This window comes from Cherax quadricarinatus, chromosome 7 (assembly GCF_038502225.1).
Source record: "Cherax quadricarinatus isolate ZL_2023a chromosome 7, ASM3850222v1, whole genome shotgun sequence".
NCBI classification, from domain to species: domain Eukaryota; kingdom Metazoa; phylum Arthropoda; class Malacostraca; order Decapoda; family Parastacidae; genus Cherax; species Cherax quadricarinatus.
Window position 1 is genome coordinate 46,278,078 of NC_091298.1, and position 24,740 is coordinate 46,302,817.

A 24,740-nucleotide genomic window follows, 5' to 3' on the forward strand; every position below is an offset into this window, starting at 1 on the left:
TTGTAAACAACTTATATAAGACCTTAGTGCAATTACAATTGAGAGTCTTGTGCCTTTTTTATATTATTACATTAAACACAGTTGTACTATAGTCAATACCAAATTCACTATATTAGACCATAGTGCAATTACTAGTGAGAGTCTGGTTTTTTTTAATTTGTATTTTTATATTATTAGATTAAATCTAGTTGTACTATAGCTCATTCTAGCTCAAAACATAGACTCCACAAAAGTCATTATATTAGACCTTAGTGCAATTACAAGTGAGAGTCTTGTTCTATTTTTAATTTGTATTTTTATATTACTAGTTTATACCTAGTTGTACTTTAGTTCATTCCAGCACAACACATAGACAACATCAACTTCATTATGTGTAGTAGTGACTATACTCTATATGACCAAAATACTCTAGCTATATACTTGTCCAAACTTCCCACCACTACAGATATCAGTACTAGAACTCAACACACAACTCAGGATATAAATAACCATAATTTAAACCTAGAAGATGATTGATCACGTTGACCCTGATCTAAACCTCCATAATCTGACACACAATCAAAACCTATTGGAAAGTAACTGCCTTTATTACACAGCATCACAAGCCAGCACTATCCTAAACAATGCTAAAAGTCTATCAGTACTTAACTACAACATCAGGTCCTTAAGCAAACACTATGATGACCTCCTGGCACTCCTTGAATCACTAAAGACACCCTTCTCCTGCATTATTCTTACTGAGACCTGGCTTAAGCAGGACACAATAGATATCTACCCACTACCAGGATACACAGCAATTCACAACTGCAGACCAAACCAAGTTGGGGGTGGTATTGCAATCTATTACTCTAACCAATTATCTTGTATTAGCACCACTTGCTTTAGTGATGAATATGGAGAATACATTTTTGCTAATTTTACTGTAAAAAACCTTAAGGCACCTATAACAATCGGTGCCATTTACCAGATACCTCACACAAACATCCCAAATTTCAGTGAGAAATTAAAGTCACTAATAACAAACAGACAAATGAATAAGCACCACCTTCTCTTAGCTGGAGACTTCAACATCAATCTTGGCTTACTAGATGATCAGCCTGTAACTGATTTCATCAACAATATGAACAACACACTTCTCATACCAACAATAACTAAACCAACCAGGCTCACTGAGACAAGTGCAACCATAATAGACCACATATGGACCAATATACTAGCCCCCTTAAATCAGGGATAATCACAGATAGCACTACAGACCACTACCCTACCTTCCTCCTGACAAACATTAGTAAACCACCACTTGAATACAACAAAGTCTCATTTAGACTCCATGACGAGGCCTCAATAAGGAAGTTCACAGCTGACCTAGAGATTGTTGACTGGCCTACAGAATTCTCCAAGGCCAATGGTATTGATGACTGGATAGACATTTTTCTTAACAAATTACTTAGACTATACAACAAACATTGTCCTATAAAAACGAAACAGATCACAAACAAACGGCTTGGTTGCCCATGGCTAACCAGCACCATTCTGAAATCCATTGACAAGAAACACCAATATGAAAAGCAATATAGACAGGGCTTAATACACAAAGATATTCTTAAACACTATTCATCAGTTCTCACCAAAGTAATAAAGAAAGCAAACAACTATACTACTCCAGTAGATTCACAGACACTAGAGGAGATATAAAAAAGACCTGGAAAACACTCTCTCAGATTCTAGGGACCCACAAACTGAAAAAAAACAAGAATATTGTCCTAACTAAACCTAATGAAACACCACTACATCCCACTGACACAGCTAACAAGATAAACGACTTCTTCTCAACCATAGGATCTAATCTCGCCAATAAAATCCCACATACCAATGCCCATGCCGGGGACTACCTAGATGGGAATTTCCCAAATTCCTTCTATCTTGCACCAACTGAGCCCTCGGAAGTCACCGAGATTATAAAGTCACTTAAAAATAACTCAGGGAATCTGTCTCATGCCCCACCATTACTGTACAAGCGAGCGGCCCATATCCTTTCGCATGCTATTTCATTACTTTTTAACAAGTCACAAGAAACTAGCACCTTCCCGAAACTACTCAAGATGGCAAGGGTTACACCAATACATAAAGGTGGTGACCCTACAGACTGAAACAACTATAGGCTAATATCAAACTTAACATTGCTATCCAAAATCTTTGAGAAACTCGTGCACAGGAGACTATATTCATTTATAACGACACAAAACATACTCAACCCCTGCCAATTTGGATTCAGGAAAAATAAAAGCACTAATGATGCAATCATAAAAATGCTAGACCTGCTTTACACAGCATTGGAAAATAAGGAATATCCACTAGGAATTTTTATTGACCTAAGAAAAGCTTTTGACACAGTAGACCACGGCATCCTACTCCACAAACTTGACCATTACGGTATAAGAGGCCATGCGCTTGCATATTTCAAATCTTACCTTACTAATAGGTATCAGTACGTCACCATTAAAGACACAGCATCAACAACACGGCCACTTGATACTGGAGTTCCGCAGGGAAGTGTCCTTGGTCCCCTGCTCTTCCTCATATATATCAACGATCTTCCAAACGTATCCCAACACATGAAACCCATTCTCTTTGCTGACGACACGACTTATGTCATCTCTTACCCTAATCTTGCCACCCTCAACACCATTGTTAACGAGGAGCTGATCAAAATATCGACTTGGATGACAGCCAATAAACTTAGGCTTAACACTGACAAAACCTACTATATTATGTTTGGTAGCAGAGTAGGAGATGCACAAATTAACATTAAGATCGACAACACTCTAATTACCAGACACAATGAGGGCAAATTCCTAGGCCTATACCTTGACAACAACCTGACTTTCAGCACCCATATCCAACACATAACCAAAAAAGTATCCAAAACGGTTGGGATCCTCTCCAAGATAAGATACTACGTGCCGCAAAATGCCCTTCTCACACTATACCACTCACTTATTTATCCATACCTCACCTATGCTATTTGTGCTTGGGGATCAACTGCAGCAACACACCTAAAGCCAATAATAACCCAACAAAAAGCTGCAATAAGAATAATCACTAAATCCCATCCCTGGCAACACCCCCCCCCCACTCTTCATAGATCTAAACTTACTCCCTGTTCAGTACATCCACACTTACTACTGTGCAATCTACATCTACAGGACCTTAAACTCCAATATCAACCTTGACCTAAAACGCTTTCTTGATAGTTGTGACAGAACCCACAGGCATAACACCAGACACAAATATCTCTACGACATTCCCCGTGTCCGACTAAACCTTTACAAAAATTCAATGTATGTCAAAGGCCCTAAAATCTGGAACACCCTACCTGAGAACTCTAGAACTGCAGACACATTCATCACCTTTAAAACTACCATTAGAAAACATCTTATCTCCCTGATACACCCCGTCAACTAACTACACGAATACCACCTGGTGGTTCACACTTACACTCACTCACCCATTTGACCATAAACAGAAATATTAATCTCAAACATAAAATAATGAATCCTATGATACTCCAATACTGAAACTATGTACTGTGCCAAAACAAAAGCATTCACATTGCTAAACTCACAAACTAGTATTTAGTCACTTAGCCATAATACCAACTTACCTCATAATTTGTAATATTTTAAAATAAAGAATTAAACTAAGTCTGCCCGAAATGCCTAGCCATGCTAGGCGTTCTAGTGGTACATACACTCTGTAATCATTATTTAACTACATGTAAACCACACAACAACCAAATTCTGTAAATTCAACATTGTAATCTTTATAGAGAATAAACTTTGAATTGAATTAAATTGAATACATTCCTTGTGCATCCACACCTTACACAATTCACAAATGGTGAATTTACTGTTCTTCCTCCCTATCTTAGTACATATGTCCAGTGTTAACTGGTGTGCTTGCGGTGACCTAGTTATGCTTCACAAACTTAAGTTATCACTCCTGGCTACTATCATTACTATCATTACTTATTCTGCCTGTGCACCTCACGTGCACCCACTTCTCACAGCTGTCTCTACACCTCACGTGCACCCACTCACAGATGTCTGTGTATCTCGTGCACACACAGCTGTCTGTGTACCTCATGTGCACACACTCATAACTGTGTACCTCATGTGCACACACAGATGTCAGTGTACTTCATGTGCACACACTCATAGCTGTGCACCTCATGTGCACATACTCCTCACAGCAAAAATTCACCAAGTATGAAAAAAGGGGGAAGAGACAGCCTGCAGTAATGTTCAGCTGACAGCCTGCAGTAATGTTCAGCTGACAGCCTGCAGTAATGTTCAACTGACAGCCTGCAGTAATGTTCAGCTGACAGCCTGCAGTAATGTTCAACTGACAGCCTGCAGTAATGTTCAGCTGACAGCCTGCAGTAATGTTCAGCTGACAGCCTGCAGTAATGTTCAACTGACAGCCTGCAGTAATGTTCAGCTGACAGCCTGCAGTAATGTTCAGCTGACAGCCTGCAGTAATGTTCAACTGACAGCCTGCAGTAATGTTCAGCTGACAGCCTGCAGTAATGTTCAACTGACAGCCTGCAGTAATGTTCAACTGACAGCCTGCAGTAATGTTCAGCTGACAGCCTGCAGTAATGTTCAACTGACAGCCTGCAGTAATGTTCAGCTGACAGCCTGCAGTAATGTTCAGCTGACAGCCTGCAGTAATGTTCAGCTGACAGCCTGCAGTAATGTTCAACTGACAGCCTGCAGTAATGTTCAACTGACAGCCTGCACTAATGTTCAACTGACAGCCTGCAGTAATGTTCAACTGACAGCCTGCAGTAATTTTCAGCTGACAGCCTGCAGTAATGTTCAGCTGACAGCCTGCAGTAATGTTCAACTGACAGCCTGCCGTAATGTTCAACTGACAGCCTGCAGTAATGTTCAGCTGACAGCCTGCAGTAATGTTCAGCTGACAGCCTGCAGTAATGTTCAACTGACAGCCTGCCGTAATGTTCAACTGACAGCCTGCAGTAATGTTCAGCTGACAGCCTGCCGTAATGTTCAACTGACAGCCTGCAGTAATGTTCAGCTGACAGCCTCCCGTAATGTTCAACTGACAGCCTGCAGTAATGTTCAGCTGACAGCCTGCCGTAATGTTCAACTGACAGCCTGCAGTAATGTTCAACTGACAGCCTGCAGTAATGTTCAACTGACAGCCTGCAATAATATTCAACTGACAGCCTGCAGTAATGTTCAACTGAAACCTAAAGTAATGTTCAACTGACAACCTGCAGTAATGTTCAACTGACAGCCTGCAGTAATGTTCAGCTGACAGCCTGCCGTAATGTTCAACTGACAGTCTGCCGTAATGTTCAACTGACAGCCTGCAGTAATGTTCAAATTACAGCCTGCAGTAATATTCAACTGACAGCCTGCAATAATGTTCAACTGACAGCCTGCAGTAATGTTCAACTGACAACCTGCAGTAATGTTAAACTGACAGCCTGCAGTAATGTTCAACTGACAACCTGCAGTAATGTTCAACTGACAACCTGCAGTAATGTTAAACTGACAGCCTGCAGTAATGTTCAACTGACAGCCTGCAGTAATGTTCAACTGACAGCCTGCAGTAGTGTTCAACTGACAACCTGCAGTAATGTTCAACTGACAACTTGCAGTAATGTTCAACTGACAGTCTGCAGTAATGTTCAACTGACAGCCTACAGTAATGTTCAACTGACAACCTGCAGTAATGTTCAACTGACAGCCTGCAGTAATGTTCAACTGACAGTCTGCAGTAATGTTCAACTGACAGCCTGCAGTAATGTTCAGCTGACAACCTGCAGCAATGTTCAACTGACAGCCTGCAGTAATGTTCAACTGACAACCTGCAGAAATGTTCAACTGACAACCTGCAGTTATGTTCAGCTGACAACCTGCAGTAATGTTCAACTGACAGTCTGCAGTAATGTTCAACTGACAGCCTGCAGTAATGTTCAACTGAGAGCCTGCAGTAATGTTCAACTGACAACCTGCAGTAATGTTCAACTGACAGCCTGCAGTAATGTTCAGCTGACAACCTGCAGCAATGTTCAAGTGACAGCCTGCAGTAATGTTCAACTGACAACCTGCAGAAATGTTCAACTGACAACCTGCAGTAATGTTCAGCTGACAACCTGCACTAATGTTCAACTGACAGTCTGCAGTAATGTTCAACTGACAGCCTGCAGTAATGTTCAACTGAGAGCCTGCAGTAATGTTCAACTGACAACCTGCAGTAATGTTCAACTGACAGCCTGCAGTAATGTTCAGCTGACAACCTGCAGTAATGTTCAGCTGACAACCTGCAGTAATGTTCGACTGACAGCCTGCAGTAATGTTTAACTGAGAGCCTGCAGTAATGTTCAACTGAGAGCCTGCAGTAATGTTCAACTGACAACCTGCAGTAATGTTCAACTGACAGCCTGCAATAATGTTCAGCTGACAACCTGCAGTAATGTTCAACTGACAGCCTGCAGTAATGTTCAACTGACATCCTGCAGTAATGTTCAACTGACAGCCTGCAGTAATGTTCAACTGACAACCTGCAGTAATGTTCAACTGACAGCCTGCAGTAATGTTCAACTGACAGCCTGCAGTAATGTTCAACTGACAGCCTGTAGTAATGTTCAGCTGACAACCTGCAGTAATGTTCAACTGACAGCCTGCAGTAATGTTCAACTGACAGTCTGCAGTAATGTTCAACTGACAGCCTGCAGTAATGTTCAATTGACAAACTGCAGTAGTGTTCAACTGACAGCCTGCAGTAATATTCAACTGACAGCCTGCAGTAATGTTCAACTGACAGCCTGCAGTAATGTTCAACTGACAGTCTGCAGTAATGTTCAACTGACAGCCTGCAGTAATGTTCAACTGACAGCCTGCAGTAATGTTCAATTGACAACCTGCAGTAGTGTTCAACTGACAGCCTGCAGTAATATTCAACTGACAGCCTGCAGTAATTTTCAACTGACAGCCTGCAGTAATGTTCAACTGACAGCCTGCAGTAATGTTCAACTGACAGCCTGCAGTAATGTTCAACTGACAGCCTGCAGTAATGTTCAACTGACAGCCTGCAGTAATGTTCAACTGACAACCTGCAGTAATGTTCAACTGACAGCCTGCAGTAATGTTCAACTGACAGCCTGCAGTAATGTTCAACTGACAACCTGCAGTAATGTTCAACTGACAGCCTGCAGTAATGTTCAGCTGACAACCTGCAGTAATGTTCAGCTGACAACCTGCAGTAATGTTCGACTGACAGCCTGCAGTAATGTTTAACTGAGAGCCTGCAGTAATGTTCAACTGAGAGCCTGCAGTAATGTTCAACTGACAACCTGCAGTAATGTTCAACTGACAGCCTGCAATAATGTTCAGCTGACAACCTGCAGTAATGTTCAACTGACAGCCTGCAGTAATGTTCAACTGACAGCCTGCAGTAATGTTCAACTGACAGCCTGCAGTAATGTTCAACTGACAACCTGCAGTAATGTTCAACTGACAGCCTGCAGTAATGTTCAACTGACAGCCTGCAGTAATGTTCAACTGACAGCCTGTAGTAATGTTCAATTGACAACCTGCAGTAGTGTTCAACTGACAGCCTGCAGTAATATTCAACTGACAGCCTGCAGTAATTTTCAACTGACAGCCTGCAGTAATGTTCAGCTGACAGCCTGCAGTAATGTTCAACTGACAGCCTGCAGTAATGTTCAACTGACAGCCTGCAGTAATGTTCAACTGACAGCCTGCAGTAATGTTCAACTGACAACCTGCAGTAATGTTCAACTGACAGCCTGCAGTAATGTTCAACTGACAGCCTGCAGTAATGTTCAACTGACAACCTGCAGTAATGTTCAACTGACAGCCTGCAGTAATGTTCAGCTGACAACCTGCAGTAATGTTCAGCTGACAACCTGCAGTAATGTTCGACTGACAGCCTGCAGTAATGTTTAACTGAGAGCCTGCAGTAATGTTCAACTGAGAGCCTGCAGTAATGTTCAACTGACAACCTGCAGTAATGTTCAACTGACAGCCTGCAATAATGTTCAGCTGACAACCTGCAGTAATGTTCAACTGACAGCCTGCAGTAATGTTCAACTGACAGCCTGCAGTAATGTTCAACTGACAGCCTGCAGTAATGTTCAACTGACAACCTGCAGTAATGTTCAACTGACAGCCTGCAGTAATGTTCAACTGACAGCCTGCAGTAATGTTCAACTGACAGCCTGTAGTAATGTTCAGCTGACAACCTGCAGTAATGTTCAACTGACAGCCTGCAGTAATGTTCAACTGACAGTCTGCAGTAATGTTCAACTGACAGCCTGCAGTAATGTTCAATTGACAACCTGCAGTAGTGTTCAACTGACAGCCTGCAGTAATATTCAACTGACAGCCTGCAGTAATGTTCAACTGACAGCCTGCAGTAATGTTCAACTGACAGTCTGCAGTAATGTTCAACTGACAGCCTGCAGTAATGTTCAACTGACAGCCTGCAGTAATATTCAATTGACAACCTGCAGTAGTGTTCAACTGACAGCCTGCAGTAATATTCAACTGACAGCCTGCAGTAATTTTCAACTGACAGCCTGCAGTAATGTTCAGCTGACAGCCTGCAGTAATGTTCAACTGACAGCCTGCAGTAATGTTCAACTGACAGCCTGCAGTAATGTTCAACTGACAGCCTGCAGTAATATTCAATTGACAACCTGCAGTAGTGTTCAACTGACAGCCTGCAGTAATATTCAACTGACAGCCTGCAGTAATTTTCAACTGACAGCCTGCAGTAATGTTCAGCTGACAGCCTGCAGTAATGTTCAACTGACAGCCTGCAGTAATGTTCAACTGACAGCCTGCAGTAATGTTCAACTGACAGCCTGCAGTAATGTTCAACTGACAACCTGCAGTAATGTTCAACTGACAGCCTGCAGTAATGTTCAACTGACAGCCTGCAGTAATGTTCAACTGACAGCCTGCAGTAATGTTCAACTGACAGCCTGCAGTAATGATGTTCAACTGACAACCTGCAGTAATGTTCAACTGACAGCCTGCAGTAATGTTCAACTGACAGCCTGCAGTAATGTTCAACTGACAGCCTGCAGTAATGTTCAACTGACAACCTGCAGTAATGTTCAACTGACAGCCTGCAGTAATGTTCAACTGACAGCCTGCAGTAATGTTCAACTGACAGCCTGCAGTAATGATGTTCAACTGACAACCTGCAGTAATGTTCAACTGACAGCCTGCAGTAATGTTCAACTGACAGCCTGCAGTAATGTTCAACTGACAGTCTGCAGTAATGTTCAACTGACAACCTGCAGTAATGTTCAACTGACAGCCTGCAGTAATGTTCAACTGACAGCCTGCAGTAATGTTCAACTGACAGCCTACAGTGACCTCAAGACAGAAGAGAGCGCGGAAAGTGCAGAGTGCAACGTCCAGCAGACAGCAGAGAGAAACAGGAAGCAAGAAGACCGCAAGCAGAGAGGCAACTGACCAATCACAGAGGAACAAAACCATTCAAGAAGCAGAGACAAGAAGAAAGATGACTCTTAACAAAGAAGTACTAAGCTTGGAGTAAGGCCGATAACCACTTATAATAATAATAATAATAATAATAATAATAATAATAATAATAATAATAATAATAATAATAATAATAATAATATCTTTATTTACAAGTACATGTACAAGGTATACAGGTCTAGCTGACATCAATGACATACTACTATATAGAAGGTCCCTTGTTATGCTGAGCATTTCCCGCAAATTAGGTCAGTGTCCCAGGATGCGACCCACACTAGTCAACTAACACCCAGGTACCTATTTTACTGATGGGTGAACATAGACAACCGGTGTAAGGAGACACGTCCAATGTTTCTACCCTCGTTGGGAATCAAACCCAGACCCCTCACCGTGTGAAGCGAGAGCTTTAGCCACCAGGCCACGGGGCTCTGTAATAGAGATATTTAAAGTATTTAATGCCTCTTGACAACAAAATAGCATACAAGATCTGAAAGAGAGAGAGAGAGAGAGAGAGAGAGAGAGAGAGAGAGAGAGAGAGAGAGAGAGAGAGAGAGAGAGAGAGAGAGAGAGAGAGAGAGAGAGTAAGAGTCACTGTAACAACAAAGATGGCAGTACTCAGGTGATACAAGTGGATATAAAAGAAACAGCAGGAGTAACTAACACAATACTGTCTCATTATTTTCAAACAATGACTTGAAACAACCAGCAAACATCTTCCTCTAGAGTCTAGAGGACTATGTACCATACGTGTAGCTATGTACCATATGTGTAGCTATGTACCATACGTGTAGCTATGTACCATACGTGTAGCTGTGTACCATACGTGTAGCTGTGTACCATACGTGTAGCTATGTACCATACGTGTAGCTATGTACCATATGTGTAGCTATGTACCATACGTGTAGCTATGTACCATATGTGTAGCTATGTACCATACGTGTACCTATGTACCATACGTGTAGCTGTGTACCATACGTGTAGCTATGTACCATACGAGGATTCGCAGCAGTGTTTCCGGACAGCGTCGTACGAGGGCATTTACTATCTTCGGCTAGTATATTTACCGCTGAATTGTATGCCATTCTTGCAGCACTTATCCGTATTGCATCTATGCCTGTGTCATCATTTGTGGTCGTCTCAGACTCCCTTAGTGCTTTACAGGCTATACAGAAATTTGATACACCTCACCCCTTAGTCCTCCGTATCCAACATTGGCTACGCCGCATCTCTACCAAGCATAAAGATGTTTTTTTGTTGGGTCCCTGGTCATGTTGACGTACAGGGCAATGAACAGGCAGACACTGCTGCACGGTCAGCAGTACATGACCTACCAGTTTCATATAGAGGTGTTCCATTTACGGACTATTTTGCTGCAATAGCTACCCACCTTCACACCCGTTGGCAACAACGTTGGTCTGCTCTACTCGGTCACAAACTTCAATCTATTAAACCGAGTATAGGTTACTGGCCGTCTTCTTGTCACCAGTGTCGAGGTTGGGAGACTACTCTCTCCCGTCTTCGCATTGGCCATACTCGTCTTACTCATGGATATCTCATGGAGAGGCGCCCTGCTCCTCTCTGTGAGAATTGTCAGGTTCCATTATCGGTCAGTCACATTCTGTTAGACTGCCCACTTTATCAACAAGCACGCAGAATTTACCTGCAACGTCGTCTTCGCTCCGGTGCTCTCTCTTTACCTTCCCTTCTCGCTGATGGACCCACCTTTCATCCAGACTCTCTCATTGACTTTTTGACAACAACTGACTTACTTCACAAACTCTGATGATACCTTCAGCCCTTTCTACCTCAATCTCTTGCTGCCCTCTACCCTGCACTATCCCCTGTCCCACTGTTTTCTGTAACCTACTGATCGCCCCATCCCCCTCCTGCCGCCCAATACCCGCGCTTCCTTCCCTACCCTGCAGCGCTGTATAGCCCTTGTGGCTTAGCGCTTCTTTTTGATTATAATAATAATATGTACCATACGTGTAGCTATGTACCATACCTGTAGCTATGGCACATAGCTACACGTATGGTACATAGTTATACATGTAACTAAGGTACATAGTTACACATACGTGTAATTACGGGACAGTTACACATACGTGTAATTACGGGACAGTTACACGTACGTGTAACTACGGTACATAGTTACACTTACGTGTAACTACATGTAGCACACTTCACAAAAATGCAATGCACATAACGGGCCCTAAGACCTGGAACTCTTCTCCTGAAGCAGCAAATCAGTTTAGTACCATACTCAAAAATCATCTCATCTCTCAATAACAAACACACCATGATAAACACCAACCAAATTCAAAGCAACTCCTCCAAATACTTTATTATCTCTTAACTATTAAGCCATTAATACAGACTTATAAATGTATGTTTGTACCACGAATTCTACTACCTCATATTAATAATAGAGTAAATGAACTTAATTACGAACTTAAAAATGTATGATTGTATCATATATTGTACTAACTCATATTAATAATTGAGTGAATATTGACCATTTGTATTCTACCACTTCTCATGCCTCGGCATGATGGTGGCTTTCTTTGCTCTAGTTATATTATGATATGTAAACCATACATGTAGCTATGTATCATACACGTAGCTATGTATCATACACGTATCTATGTATCATGCATGTACCTACTTACCGAGGATGCAGCTGGATGGGTGTAAACAAGTACCATGAGAGTAGGTACGTAACACGGATGTAGCTACCTACCATGGATGTGTATAAGTGTCGCAGGCATACCAAGGACAAATATACATACCATGGGCATGGGGTTGCCGTGGGCAGAGCAGTGAAGGGCGGCGCCAGTGGTGTTGAGAAAGGATAGGGAGTGGGGAGGCTCCACCAGGAACTGAGGTCCCTCCTGTACCCCTGCACGGCTCTCTCCTGTCAACAAGAAATTATCATTACAACACTGTTAATACACACACACACATACAAACACACACAGCGGGGCCAGGAGCTGAGTCTCGACCCCTGCAACTACAATTAGGTGAGTACAGCACGGATTCAGGGAAGAAAAATCCTGTGTCACAAACCTACTGGAGTTTTATGACAAAGTAACGGAAGTAAGACACGAGAAAGAGGGGTGGGCAGATTGCATTTTCTTGGACTGCAAGAAGGCCGTCAACACAGTTCCTCATAAGAGATTAGTGCAAAAGCTAAAGGATCAGGCACGCATTTCAGGAAGGACACTGCAATGGATCAGAGAATACTTGACAGGGAGGCAACAACGAGTGATGGTACGTGACGAGGCATCCGAGTGAGCGCCTGTGACGAGCGGGGTTCTACATGGGTCAGTCCTAGGACCAGTGCTACTTTTGGTATACGTGAATGACATGACGGAACTGATAGACTCAGAAGTGTCCCTGTTCGCAGATGATGTGAAGTTAATGAGGAGAATTAAAATCAGATGAGGATCAGGAAGGACTACATAGAGACCTGGACAAGCTGGACACCTAGTCCAGCAACTGGCTCCTCGAATTTAACCCCGCTAAATGCAAAGTCATGAAGATCGGGGAAGGGCAAAGAAGATCGCAGAAAGAGTATAGGCTAGGTAGCCAAAGACTGCAAACCTCACTCAAGGAAAAGGATCTTGGGGTGAGTATAATACCGAGCACATCTCCTGAGGCACACATCAACCAGATAACTGCTGCAACATATGGGCGCCTGGCAAACCTGAGAATAGCGTTCCGATACCTCAGTAAGGAATTGTTCAAGATACTGTATACCGTGTACACCCACATTAGAGTATGCAGCACCTAGAGTATGCAGAGCTAATTTCATTGTAGCTCTGAGGCACCCACACCATCGTATGTCCTCCCAACTTGAAGGAAGCCTAGTTCGCTAGTCTCATGTTGTTTGTACGATTGTATGGTCCAGACTCCAGTGGGTCAGAGCGTTGTGAATTTTCGCTCACCATGAGGCGGGCTAAAACAACACGGGTTCGATCCCCCGGCTAGTCACAGTGTTCTTATATATATACATATAATATATATATATATATATATATATATATATATATATATATATATATATATATATATATATATATATATATATATATATATATATATATATATATATATATATATACATATATCAAAGGTGGCAAACATTGTAATATAAACACATGCAGTTGCCTGAATAAGTGGTTTAGAAAACTAACAATATTGATAAATAAGACAGCTGCACAACACAAGTGTTGTACAAGTGTCTTGCCAACATGCAGATGCACCTACTCCACTTATCTCATTGCCACCTTTGCATCTTTCCAGCCCACCTGGGCTTGTTAGTGCCACCTTCTGGCATCATTCCTTACATGGCCAGATTATCATAGCTCACTCTGGCATATTCTTACACCTTAGTGGCACTTTCTGTCTCATTGGTCGTCCACTGTGGTAACTTTATCATGACTCTCACCACAGGTTATGTTATCCACCGCTGCACATGTGACTGTTCTATATGTATGGTATACTATACCCACAAGATGAAGAATTAGACACATGTGCAACATCTGGGTAGCTTTATTGTAGACGTTTCGCCATCCAGTGGCTTTATCAATACACCAACTGCAAGGCTGAGGGACTGACTACCTTATCTATTAAATATAGTTCTACAGTCTTCCAGTTCAGTTATGTCCTTGAATTTGTGTTGATAAAGCCCCTGGAGGGCGAAACGTCTCCAATAAAGATATCCAGATGTTTCATATGTGTCTCATTCTTCATTTCTGTTTTTTTTTTCACTTAAAACGTTTCAGTTATATCTGTTCAATTCAGGAACTGTTTGAACATTTCCGTACTATAGCCAGTGTATGGTGATCCCTCACACTATACACACTATCATCAACAACTGAGTGTATGGTGATCCCTTACACACTACACACTATCAACAACAACTGAGTGTATGGTGATCCCTCACACTATACACACTATCATCAACAACTGAGTGTATGGTGATCCCTCACACACTACACACTATCATCAACATAGGCAGTGTATGGTGATCCCTCACACACTACACACTATCATCAACATAGGCAGTGTATGGTGATCCCTCACACTATACACACTATCATCAACAACTGAGTGTATGGTGATCCCTCACACACTACACACTATCATCAACATAGGCAGTGTATGGTGATCCCTCACACACTACACACTATCATCAACATAGCCAGTGTATGGTGATCCCTCACACACTACACACTATCATCAACATAGCCAGTGTATGGTGATCCCTCACACACTACACACTATCATCAACATAGCCAGTGTATGGTGATCCCTCACACACTACACACTATCATCAACATAGGCAGTGTATGGTGATCCCTCACACACTACACACTATCATCAACATAGGCAGTGTATGGTGATCCCTCACACACTACACACTATCATCAACATAGGCAGTGTATGGTGATCCCTCACACACTACACACTATCATCAACATAGGCAGTGTATGGTGATCCCTCACACACTACACACTATCATCAACATAGCCAGTGTATGGTGATCCCTCACACACTACACACTATCATCAACATAGCCAGTGTATGGTGATCCCTCACACACTACACACTATCATCAACATAGGCAGTGTATGGTGATCCCTCACACACTACACACTATCATCAACATAGGCAGTGTATGGTGATCCCTCACACACTACACACTATCATCAACATAGCCAGTGTATGGTGATCCCTCACACACTACACACTATCATCAACATAGCCAGTGTATGGTGATCCCTCACACACTACACACTATCATCAACATAGCCAGTGTATGGTGATCCCTCACACACTACACACTATCATCAACATAGCCAGTGTATGGTGATCCCTCACACACTACACACTATCATCAACATAGCCAGTGTATGGTGATCCCTCACACACTACACACTATTTATTTATTTATTTATTTATTTATTTATTTATTTATTTATTTATTTAGTAATTTTAGCATACAAACAGAGGTACAAAAAAATACAGATAAGAGCAGCATGCCAAAGCCACTTATACTATGCATAGCATTACGGGCTGGATTAAAATTAACTTAAGATTAACTAAGCAATGATGAAATCAGTGATAATACATTATTGTAAACAGATTACTATAAAGCACAAATGAGTATTACAAAGACAGGTCATATGGTTGCATGCATTGTTGTACTTTCAGTCGAATGGAGTATTCTGTTAGGTAGTGTATTTAAAAAAATAATAAAGTTAGATTGGGTCCTAGGTTTAACATTTGTGTGATATAATTGTGAGTAACATTTTGGATATACAATTTATAAGGTTGAGTTATTCAGTATTTATTTGGTTTTGGGTGAGTAAGTGAACTTTGAGAAGAGACTTGAATTTATAAACAGGTAGTGTTTCTTTTATATTTACAGGTAATGAGTGTATGGTGATCCCTCACATACTACACACTATCATCAGCATAACCAGTGTATGGTGACACTTAACTACACACTATCATCAACAACTGAGTGTATGGTGACACTTCACTACACACTATCAACATAACCAGTGTATGGTGACACTACACATCAACACAACAAGTGTATGGTGACACTTCACTACACACTATCAACATAACCAGTGTATGGTGACACTACACATCAACACAACCAGTGTATGGTGACACTACACATCAACACAACAAGTGTATGGTGACACTTCACTACACACTATCAACATAACCAGTGTATGGTGACACTACACATCAACACAACCAGTATATGGTGACACTTCACTACACACTATCATCAACACAACCAGTGTATGGTGACAACTCACTATACACCATCTCCCCGCTTTACACATAACAGTTCCATAATTGCAACACCAGTGTAGAATGTTACAGAAGTATTGTGAGTTAACTACACAAGTACAGTGTAACGATATGAGAGAGAGAGAGAGAGAGAGAGAGAGAGAGAGAGAGAGAGAGAGAGAGAGAGAGAGAGAGAGAGAGAGAGAGAGAGAGAGAGAGAGAGAGAGAGAGAGCAGTAACCAAGGAGACAGAATCATAGAGCTAACAACAAAGGCTACCTCACCTACCTAACAGAACACAACCTACAATAAACTCCTGGTATATATTTTACAAATTACCCGTAAGTTTGCAAACAATTCATATATTCACTGTAGACACATATAAATCATATGTTTCATAAATGACATAAATCTTATTCCAATTATGTACATATCAGCTGTAAATATTTGAAACAAACACACACATATATACACATATATACTATGTAATATCCTGCCAAGTGAGTGTACAACAGAAGACTGTATTTGTTTTACAAGATGATAAGATTGCTGGTGTCTTTTTTTCTGTCTCATAAACATGCAAGGTGAGGTACGTCTTGCTACTTCTACTTACACTTAGGTCACACTACACATACATGTACAAACATATATATACACACCCCTCTGGGTTTTCTTCTATTTTTCTTACTAGTTCTTGTTCTTGTTTATTTCCTTTTATCTCCATGGAGAAGTAGAACAGAATTCTTCCTCCGTAAGCCATGCGTGTTGTAAGAAGCTACTAAAATGCCGGGAGCAAGGGGCTAGTAACCTCTTCTCCTGTATTACTAAATTTAAAAAGAGAAACTTTCCTTTCTCTTCAAGTCGTGCCGAATAGGTAAAATTGGTCATTTAGCAAGAACTCATTTAAAATTTAGCCCTTTCTAACATTATCTCTTGTAAGTTTAAAGATATATTTTTTTCATTTGTGTTAATGCAAAAATTAATAATTATATATATATATATATATATATATATATATATATATATATATATATATATATATATATATATATATATATATATATATGTCGTGCCGAATAGGCAGAACTTGCGATCTTGGCTTAAATAGCAACGCTCATCTTGCCATATAGGGCAAGTGAAATTTTGTGTATGCAATAATTTCGCCAAAATCATTCTGAACCTAAAGAAAAAAATATATTTCACTGTGTTTGTTTAGTATTAAATTACTGTAAACAAATCTAAAATATATTTAGTTGGGTTGGGCTAAAATAAATTGTTCTTGTTATAATAAGGTTAGGTAGGTTTTCTAAGTTCCTTTTGGTGCAAAATTATAAATTTTTACATCAACATTAATGAAAAAAATATATCTTTAAACGTATAAAAGAAAGTTTTAGAAAGGACTTAATTTTAAATGAGTTCTTGCTAATTGACCAGTTTTACATATTTGGCACGACATATATATATATATATATATATATATATATATATATATATATATATATATATAAATTAATATATAAGTATTTAGGATCGATGGCCGAGTGGATAAGGAGACATGTACGTTGTGTTTTATGCTGTTGAGGATGAACAATTTGTCGTGGGGTCGAACCCTGGCCTGCCGCAGTTGGGTAAATGATTCGAAACCACTTGTTTCGTGGTTTCATTGATATATATATATATATATATATATATATATATATATATATATATATATATATATATATATATATATATATATATATATATATATATATATATATATATAAGATTAGAGTAAACAAGAGGTATCACAATATGAAGAACAACCACTGTGAAAAAATAGTGAAATTCCAATCGCTTTCGTGATTTTTCACAATAACAAGGAAGTATAAAAATAAAAGGTTAACAGGAAGGCATATAAGGAGCAGACTACACCTCACTGTCAGTCCACAACAACACCTGTCTTTTTATGATGATGTAGGTAGGTAGTCAGTCATCCCTGAAACACACCTTATATTCTACCCAAAAATTTGACTAATGTACCTTAAATTCTTCCCAAATTTTATTAATTATAAATGAATCCAATTTATATAAACGAAAAGAAATATATATATTTCAAAACTAGTTTTTATGAAACATAATTCTGTTATATTCCTGTCCACCATCAACTTACTGATATAACTTTCTCAACTTTTTAAAAATCAATTGGATGGTTAAAATCTCTCACATAATAAACAACATTAGAATCTTGTCCACTTCTAATTCTATATTTATGTTATTTTAAGCTAAGTTCAAGACTTTTACCAGTTTGACCGTAATAAACTTTATCACATATTTTACAAGGAATCTTATACACACATCCGTCAACATTTTGGGGCGAATTTTTTATCAAAAGTTTTTTTACTGTATCAAGATTTTTAAATCCAAATTCGATATTAATATTGTTAAGAAGAGAAGACATATTAACCAAGTTTTTATGGTAATGGAGATCCAACATATTTTTAGTTGAATAAGGTAAAAAGTATTTATAGATATTTTAAAGGCTTTATCAATTAAGTTTCTTGGGTATTTTAGTTTATTAGATATTTCATAAATATTGGATATTTCTTCATCTATGAACTCTGGACTACAAATACATAGAGTTCTCAAAAACATTGATGAGAAAACTGAGAGCTGAACTCTATCTTGATGTGAAAAATAACAGTTTAGGTCATTCTATAAATTTTACTGTTGAGTTGGAAGAAAATAACTCATTGCCTTTCCTAGATGTTTTAATTATTAAAGGTAACAATGATTTTAAATTTAAAAATTAGAGAAAAACCACAAAAACTCTTCCAATGTACATCATCAAACTAGAGTTAAACTGTCGGTTTTCTCATCAATGTGTGAGAGTGTGTTAGTGTGATGGAGGCTGGAATAGTGAGGGTGTGTTAGTGTGATGGTGGCTGGAATAGTGAGGTTGTGTTAGTGTGATGGAGGCTGGAATAGTGAGGGTGTGCCAGGTAGTGTGATGGAGGCTGGAATAGTGAGGGTGTGTCAGATAGTGTGATGGAAGCTGGAAGTGAGGGTGTGACAGTGTGATGGAGGCTGGAATAGTGAGGGTGTGTTAGTGTGATGGAGGCTGGAATAGTGAGGTTGTGTTAGTGTGATGGAGGCTGGAATAGTGAGAGTGTGTTAGTGTGATGGTGGCTGGAATAGTGAGGGTGTGTCAGATAGTGTGATGGTGGCTGGAATAGTGAGGGTGTGTCAGATAGTGTGATGGAGGCTGGAAGTGAGGGTGTGACAGTGTGATGGAGGCTGGAATAGTGAGAGTGTGTTAGTGTGATGGAGGCTGGAATAGTGAGAGTGTGTTAGTGTGATGGAGGCTGGAATAGTGAGGGTGTGCCAGGTAGTGTGATGGAGGCTGGAATAGTGAGGGTGTGTCAGATAGTGTGATGGAAGCTGGAAGTGAGGGTGTGACAGTGTGATGGAGGCTGGAATAGTGAGGGTGTGCCAGGTAGTGTGATGGAGGCTGGAATAGTGAGGGTGTGTTAGTGTGATGGTGGCTGGAATAGTGAGGGTGTGTCAGATAGTGTGATGGAGGCTGGAAGTGAGGGTGTGACAGTGTGATGGAGGCTGGAATAGTGAGAGTGTGTTAGTGTGATGGAGGCTGGAATAGTGAGGGTGTGCCAGGTAGTGTGATGGAGGCTGGAATAGTGAGGGTGTGTCAGATAGTGTGATGGAAGCTGGAAGTGAGGGTGTGACAGTGTGATGGAGGCTGGAATAGTGAGGGTGTGTCAGATAGTGTGATGGAGGCTGGAAGTGAGGGTGTGACAGTGTGATGGAGGCTGGAATAGTGAGGGTGTGTCAGATAGTGTGATGGAGGCAGGAATAGTGAGGGTGTGTTAGTGTGATGGAGGCTGGAATAGTGAGGGTGTGTCAGATAGTGTGATGGAGGCTGGAAGTGAGGGTGTGACAGTGTGATGGAGGCTGGAATAGTGAGAGTGTGTCAGATAGTGTGATGGAGGCTGGAATAGTGAGGGTGTGTCAGATAGTGTGATGGAGGCAGGAATAGTGAGGGTGTGTTAGTGTGATGGAGGCTGGAATAGTGAGGGTGTGTCAGATAGTGTGATGGAGGCTGGAAGTGAGGGTGTGACAGTGTGATGGAGGCTGGAATAGTGAGGGTGTGTCAGATAGTGTGATGGAGGCTGGAATAGTGAGGGTGTGTCAGATAGTGTGATGGAGGCTGGAATAGTGAGGGTGAGTTAGTGTGATGGAGGCTGGAATAGTGAGGGTGTGTCAGATAGTGTGATGGAGGCTGGAATAGTGAGGGTGTGTTAGTGTGATGGAGGCTGGAATAGTGAGGGTGTGTCAGGTAGTGTGATGGAGGCTGGAATAGTGAGGGTGTGTCAGATAGTGTGATGGAGGCTGGACTAGTGAGGGTGTGTTAGTGTGATGGAGGCTGGAATAGTGAGGGTGTGTCAGATAGTGTGATGGAGGCTGGAATAGTGAGGGTGTGTCAGATAGTGTGATGGAGGCTGGAATAGTGAGGGTGTGTTAGTGTGATGGAGGCTGGAATAGTGAGGGTGTGACAGTGTGATGGTGGGAGGAATAGTGAGGGTGTGTCAGGTAGTGTGATGGAGGCTGGAATAGTGAGGGTGTGTCAGATAGTGTGAAGGAGGCTGGAATAGTGAGGGTGTGTTAGTGTGATGAAGGCTGGAATAGTGAGGGTGTGTCAGATAGTGTGATGGAGGCTGGAATAGTGAGGGTGTGTAAGATAGTGTGATGGAGGCTGGAATAGTGAGGGTGTGTTAGATAGTGTGATGGAGGGAGAAATAGTGAGGGTGTGACAGATAGTGTGATGGGGGCTGGAATAGTGAGGGTGTGTCAGGTAGTGTGATGGAGGTTGGAATGAGAGTGTGTTAGTGTGATGGAGGCTGGAATAGTGAGAGTGTGTCAGGTAGTGTGATGGAGGCTGGAATAGTGAGGGTGTGTCAGATAGTGTGATGGAGGCTGGAATAGTGAGGGTGTGTCAGGTAGTATGATGGAGGGTGGAATAGTGAGGGTGTGTCAGATAGTGTGATGGAGGCTGGAATAGTGAGAGTGTGTTAGATAGTGTGATGGAGGCTGGAATAGTGAGGGTGTCTCAATGTGATGGAGGCTGGAATAGTGAGGGTGTGTTAGATAGTGTGATGGAGGCTGGAATAGTGAGGGTGTGTCAGATAGTGTGATGGAGGCTGGAATAGTTAGGGTGTGTCAGATAGTGTGATGGAGGCTGGAATAGTGAGGGTGTCTCAGATAGTGTGATGGAGGCTGGAATAGTGAGGGTGTGTTAGTGTGATGGAGGCTGGAATAGTGAGGGTGTGATAGATATTGTGATGGAGGCTGGAATAGTGAGGGTGTGTCAGATAGTGTGATGGAGGCTGGAATAGTGAGAGTGTTAGATAGTGTGATGGAGGCTGGAATATTGAGGGTGTGTCAGATAGTGTGATGGAGACTGGAATAGTGAGGGTGAGAGAGGCTGGAATAGTGAGGGTGTGTCAGATAGTGATTGAGGCTTGAATAGTGAGGGTGTGTTGGATAGTGTGATGGAGGCTGGAATAGTGAGGGTGAGAGAGGCTGGAATAGTGAGGGTGTGTCAGATAGTGTGATTGAGGCTGGAATAGTTAGGGTGTGTTAGTGTGATGGAGGCTGGAATAGTGAGGGTGAGTCATATAGTGTGATGGAGGCTGGAATAGTGAGGGTGAGTCATATAGTGTGATGGAGGCTGGAATAGTGAGGGTGTGTTAGATAGTGTGATGGAGGCTGGAATAGTGAGGGTGTGTTAGATAGTGTGATGGAGGCTGGAATAGTGAGGGTGAGTCATATAGTGTGATGGAGGCTGGAATAGTGAGGGTGTGTTAGATAGTGTGATGGAGGCTGGAATAGTGAGGGTGAGTCATATAGTGTGATGGAGGCTGGAATAGTGAGGGTGAGTCATATAGTGTGATGGAGGCTGGAATAGTGAGTGTTGCAGGTAACGCTGTCAGGTGTGTGTCGCCTTAGTTGTGTGTTGCAGGTAACGCTGTCAGGTGTATGTCATTAGTTGCGTGTTGCAGGTAACACTGTCAGGTGTGTGTGTCGCCTCAGTTGTGTGTTGCAGGTAACGCTGTCAGGTGTATGTCATTAGTTGCGTGTTGCAGGTAACACTGTCAGGTGTGTGTGTCGCCTCAGTTGTGTGTTGCAGGTAACGCTGTCAGGTGTATGTCATTAGTTGCGTGTTGCAGGTAACACTGTCAGGTGTGTGTGTCGCCTTAGTTGTGTGTTGCAGGTAACGCTGTCAGGTGTATGTCATTAGTTGCGTGTTGCAGGTAACACTGTCAGGTGTGTGTGTCGCCTCAGTTGTGTGTTGCAGGTAACGCTGTCAGGTGTATGTCATTAGTTGCGTGTTGCAGGTAACACTGTCAGGTGTGTGTGTCGCCTCAGTTGTGTGTTGCAGGTAACGCTGTCAGGTGTATGTCATTAGTTGCGTGTTGCAGGTAACACTGTCAGGTGTGTGTGTCGCCTTAGTTGTGTGTTGCAGGTAACGCTGTCAGGTGTATGTCATTAGTTGCGTGTTGCAGGTAACACTGTCAGGTATGTGTCGCCTTAGTTGTGTGCTGCAAGGACACAGCAACAAGGGGTCACAATAGAAAGCTGAAGACTCAGATGAATCACAGGGATGTTAGGAAGTATTTCTTCAGTCACAGAGTTGTCAGGAAGTGGAGCAGTATGGGAAGTGATGTAGTGTAGGCAGGACCCTTAATAGTTTTAAGATAAGGTATGATAAATCTCATGGAGGAGGAAGAGTGACCTAGTAGCAACCAGTGAAGAGGCAAGTCCAGGAACTGTGACTCGACCACTGCAACCACAACTAGGTGAGTGCACACACACACACACACACACACACACACACACACACACACACACACATACACACACACACACACACACACACACACACACACATACACACACACACTGTAAGTGTTTTTGAGGGCTACCCAAGTGTACTACAGGGGTCAGCAAGTGTGTCAGGGTAGTGAACAATCCTTGAAGCGACTTACAATTTGCCCTGAGTCACATAAGTGTTGGGTGAACCACAATTTTATAAGTGAACTAGAAAGTGATACTTGGTGAAGCATTCATAGTGGGCAGTAGTGTGCTCCAGGCGACGTTGCCACGTGTCCAGTAGTGTGCTCCAGGCGACGTTGCCACGTGTCACCCAAGAAGGAAAATGAAGTGAAACAAGTATGTGACCAGTGAATGAAATACAGTGAATATTGTACATTATATATCGAGAAGAAATGCAGGTGGATCTACACCAGGACATGACATCGAGGAGGACAATCTACAGGCTGCTATAGGCTGCTACAGGCTGGATTGCAAGTATTCACCTATGGTGCTTCTGGGAGTGAGTCTGGGTTTCCAATTAACCGCCAAGCTGATTGTGAACGGTCCAACTCTCCTGGTACGATAAATAATAAACCATACCAAGGGCGGGATTTGAACCCGTGGTCAGAGTCTCAAAACTCCAGACCGTCGCGTTAGCCACTGGACCAGCTTGAGACTCTATGACCGCGGGTTCAAATCCCGCCCGTGGTATGGATTGTTTGCAATCGTGTCATTACGATTTCGTGAGTCACGATAAATAATATGTTATCAAATACTCAATGATGGATAGCAATTTATAGAACAAGACGAGACAGGAGTCTAGTAGACGAGGGAGAAGTTAAAGAATAGAGGATGTAAAATAGTAGGTAGGTGTGGGTCAGATCACAGGAGGGTGTGGGTCAGGTCACAGGAGGGTGTGGGTCAGGTCACAGGAGGGTGTGGGTCAGATCACAGGAGGGTGTGGGTCAGGTCACAGGAGGGTGTGGGTCAGGTCACAGGAGGGTGTGGGTCAGGTCACAGGAGGGTGTGGGTCAGGTCACAGGAGGGTGTGGGTCAGGTCACAGGAGGGTGTGGGTCAGGTCACAGGAGGGTGTGGGTCAGGTCACAGGAGGGTGTGGGTCAGGTCACAGGAAGGTGTGGGTCAGGTCACAGGAGGGTGTGGGTCAGATCACAGGAGGGTGTGGGTCAGGTCACAGGAGGGTGTGGGTCAGATCACAGGAGGGTGTGGGTCAGGTCACAGGAGGGTGTGGGTCAGGTCACAGGAGGGTGTGGGTCAGGTCACAGGAGGGTGTGGGTCAGGTCACAGGAAGGTGTGGGTCAGATCACAGGAGGGTGTGGGTCAGATCACAGGAGGGTGTGGGTCAGGTCACAGGAGGGTGTGGGTCAGGTCACAGGAGGGTGTGGGTCAGGTCACAGGAGGGTGTGGGTCAGGTCACAGGAGGGTGTGGGTCAGATCACAGGAGGGTGTGGGTCAGGTCACAGG

General features: G+C 42.2%; 1 protein-coding gene across 1 annotated transcript in view; it reads right to left on the reverse strand.

Annotated features, from left to right (window-relative positions):
- LOC128687035 (cell adhesion molecule Dscam2-like) overlaps positions 1 to 24,740 on the reverse strand; it is an 817,703-nt gene that overhangs the window by 439,704 nt on the left and 353,259 nt on the right. Inside the window, exon 2 of the mRNA XM_070082408.1 lies at positions 12,362 to 12,486. Within this exon, the coding sequence (XP_069938509.1) occupies positions 12,362 to 12,486 (125 nt within the window). The remainder of the gene's footprint in view (positions 1 to 12,361; positions 12,487 to 24,740) is intronic.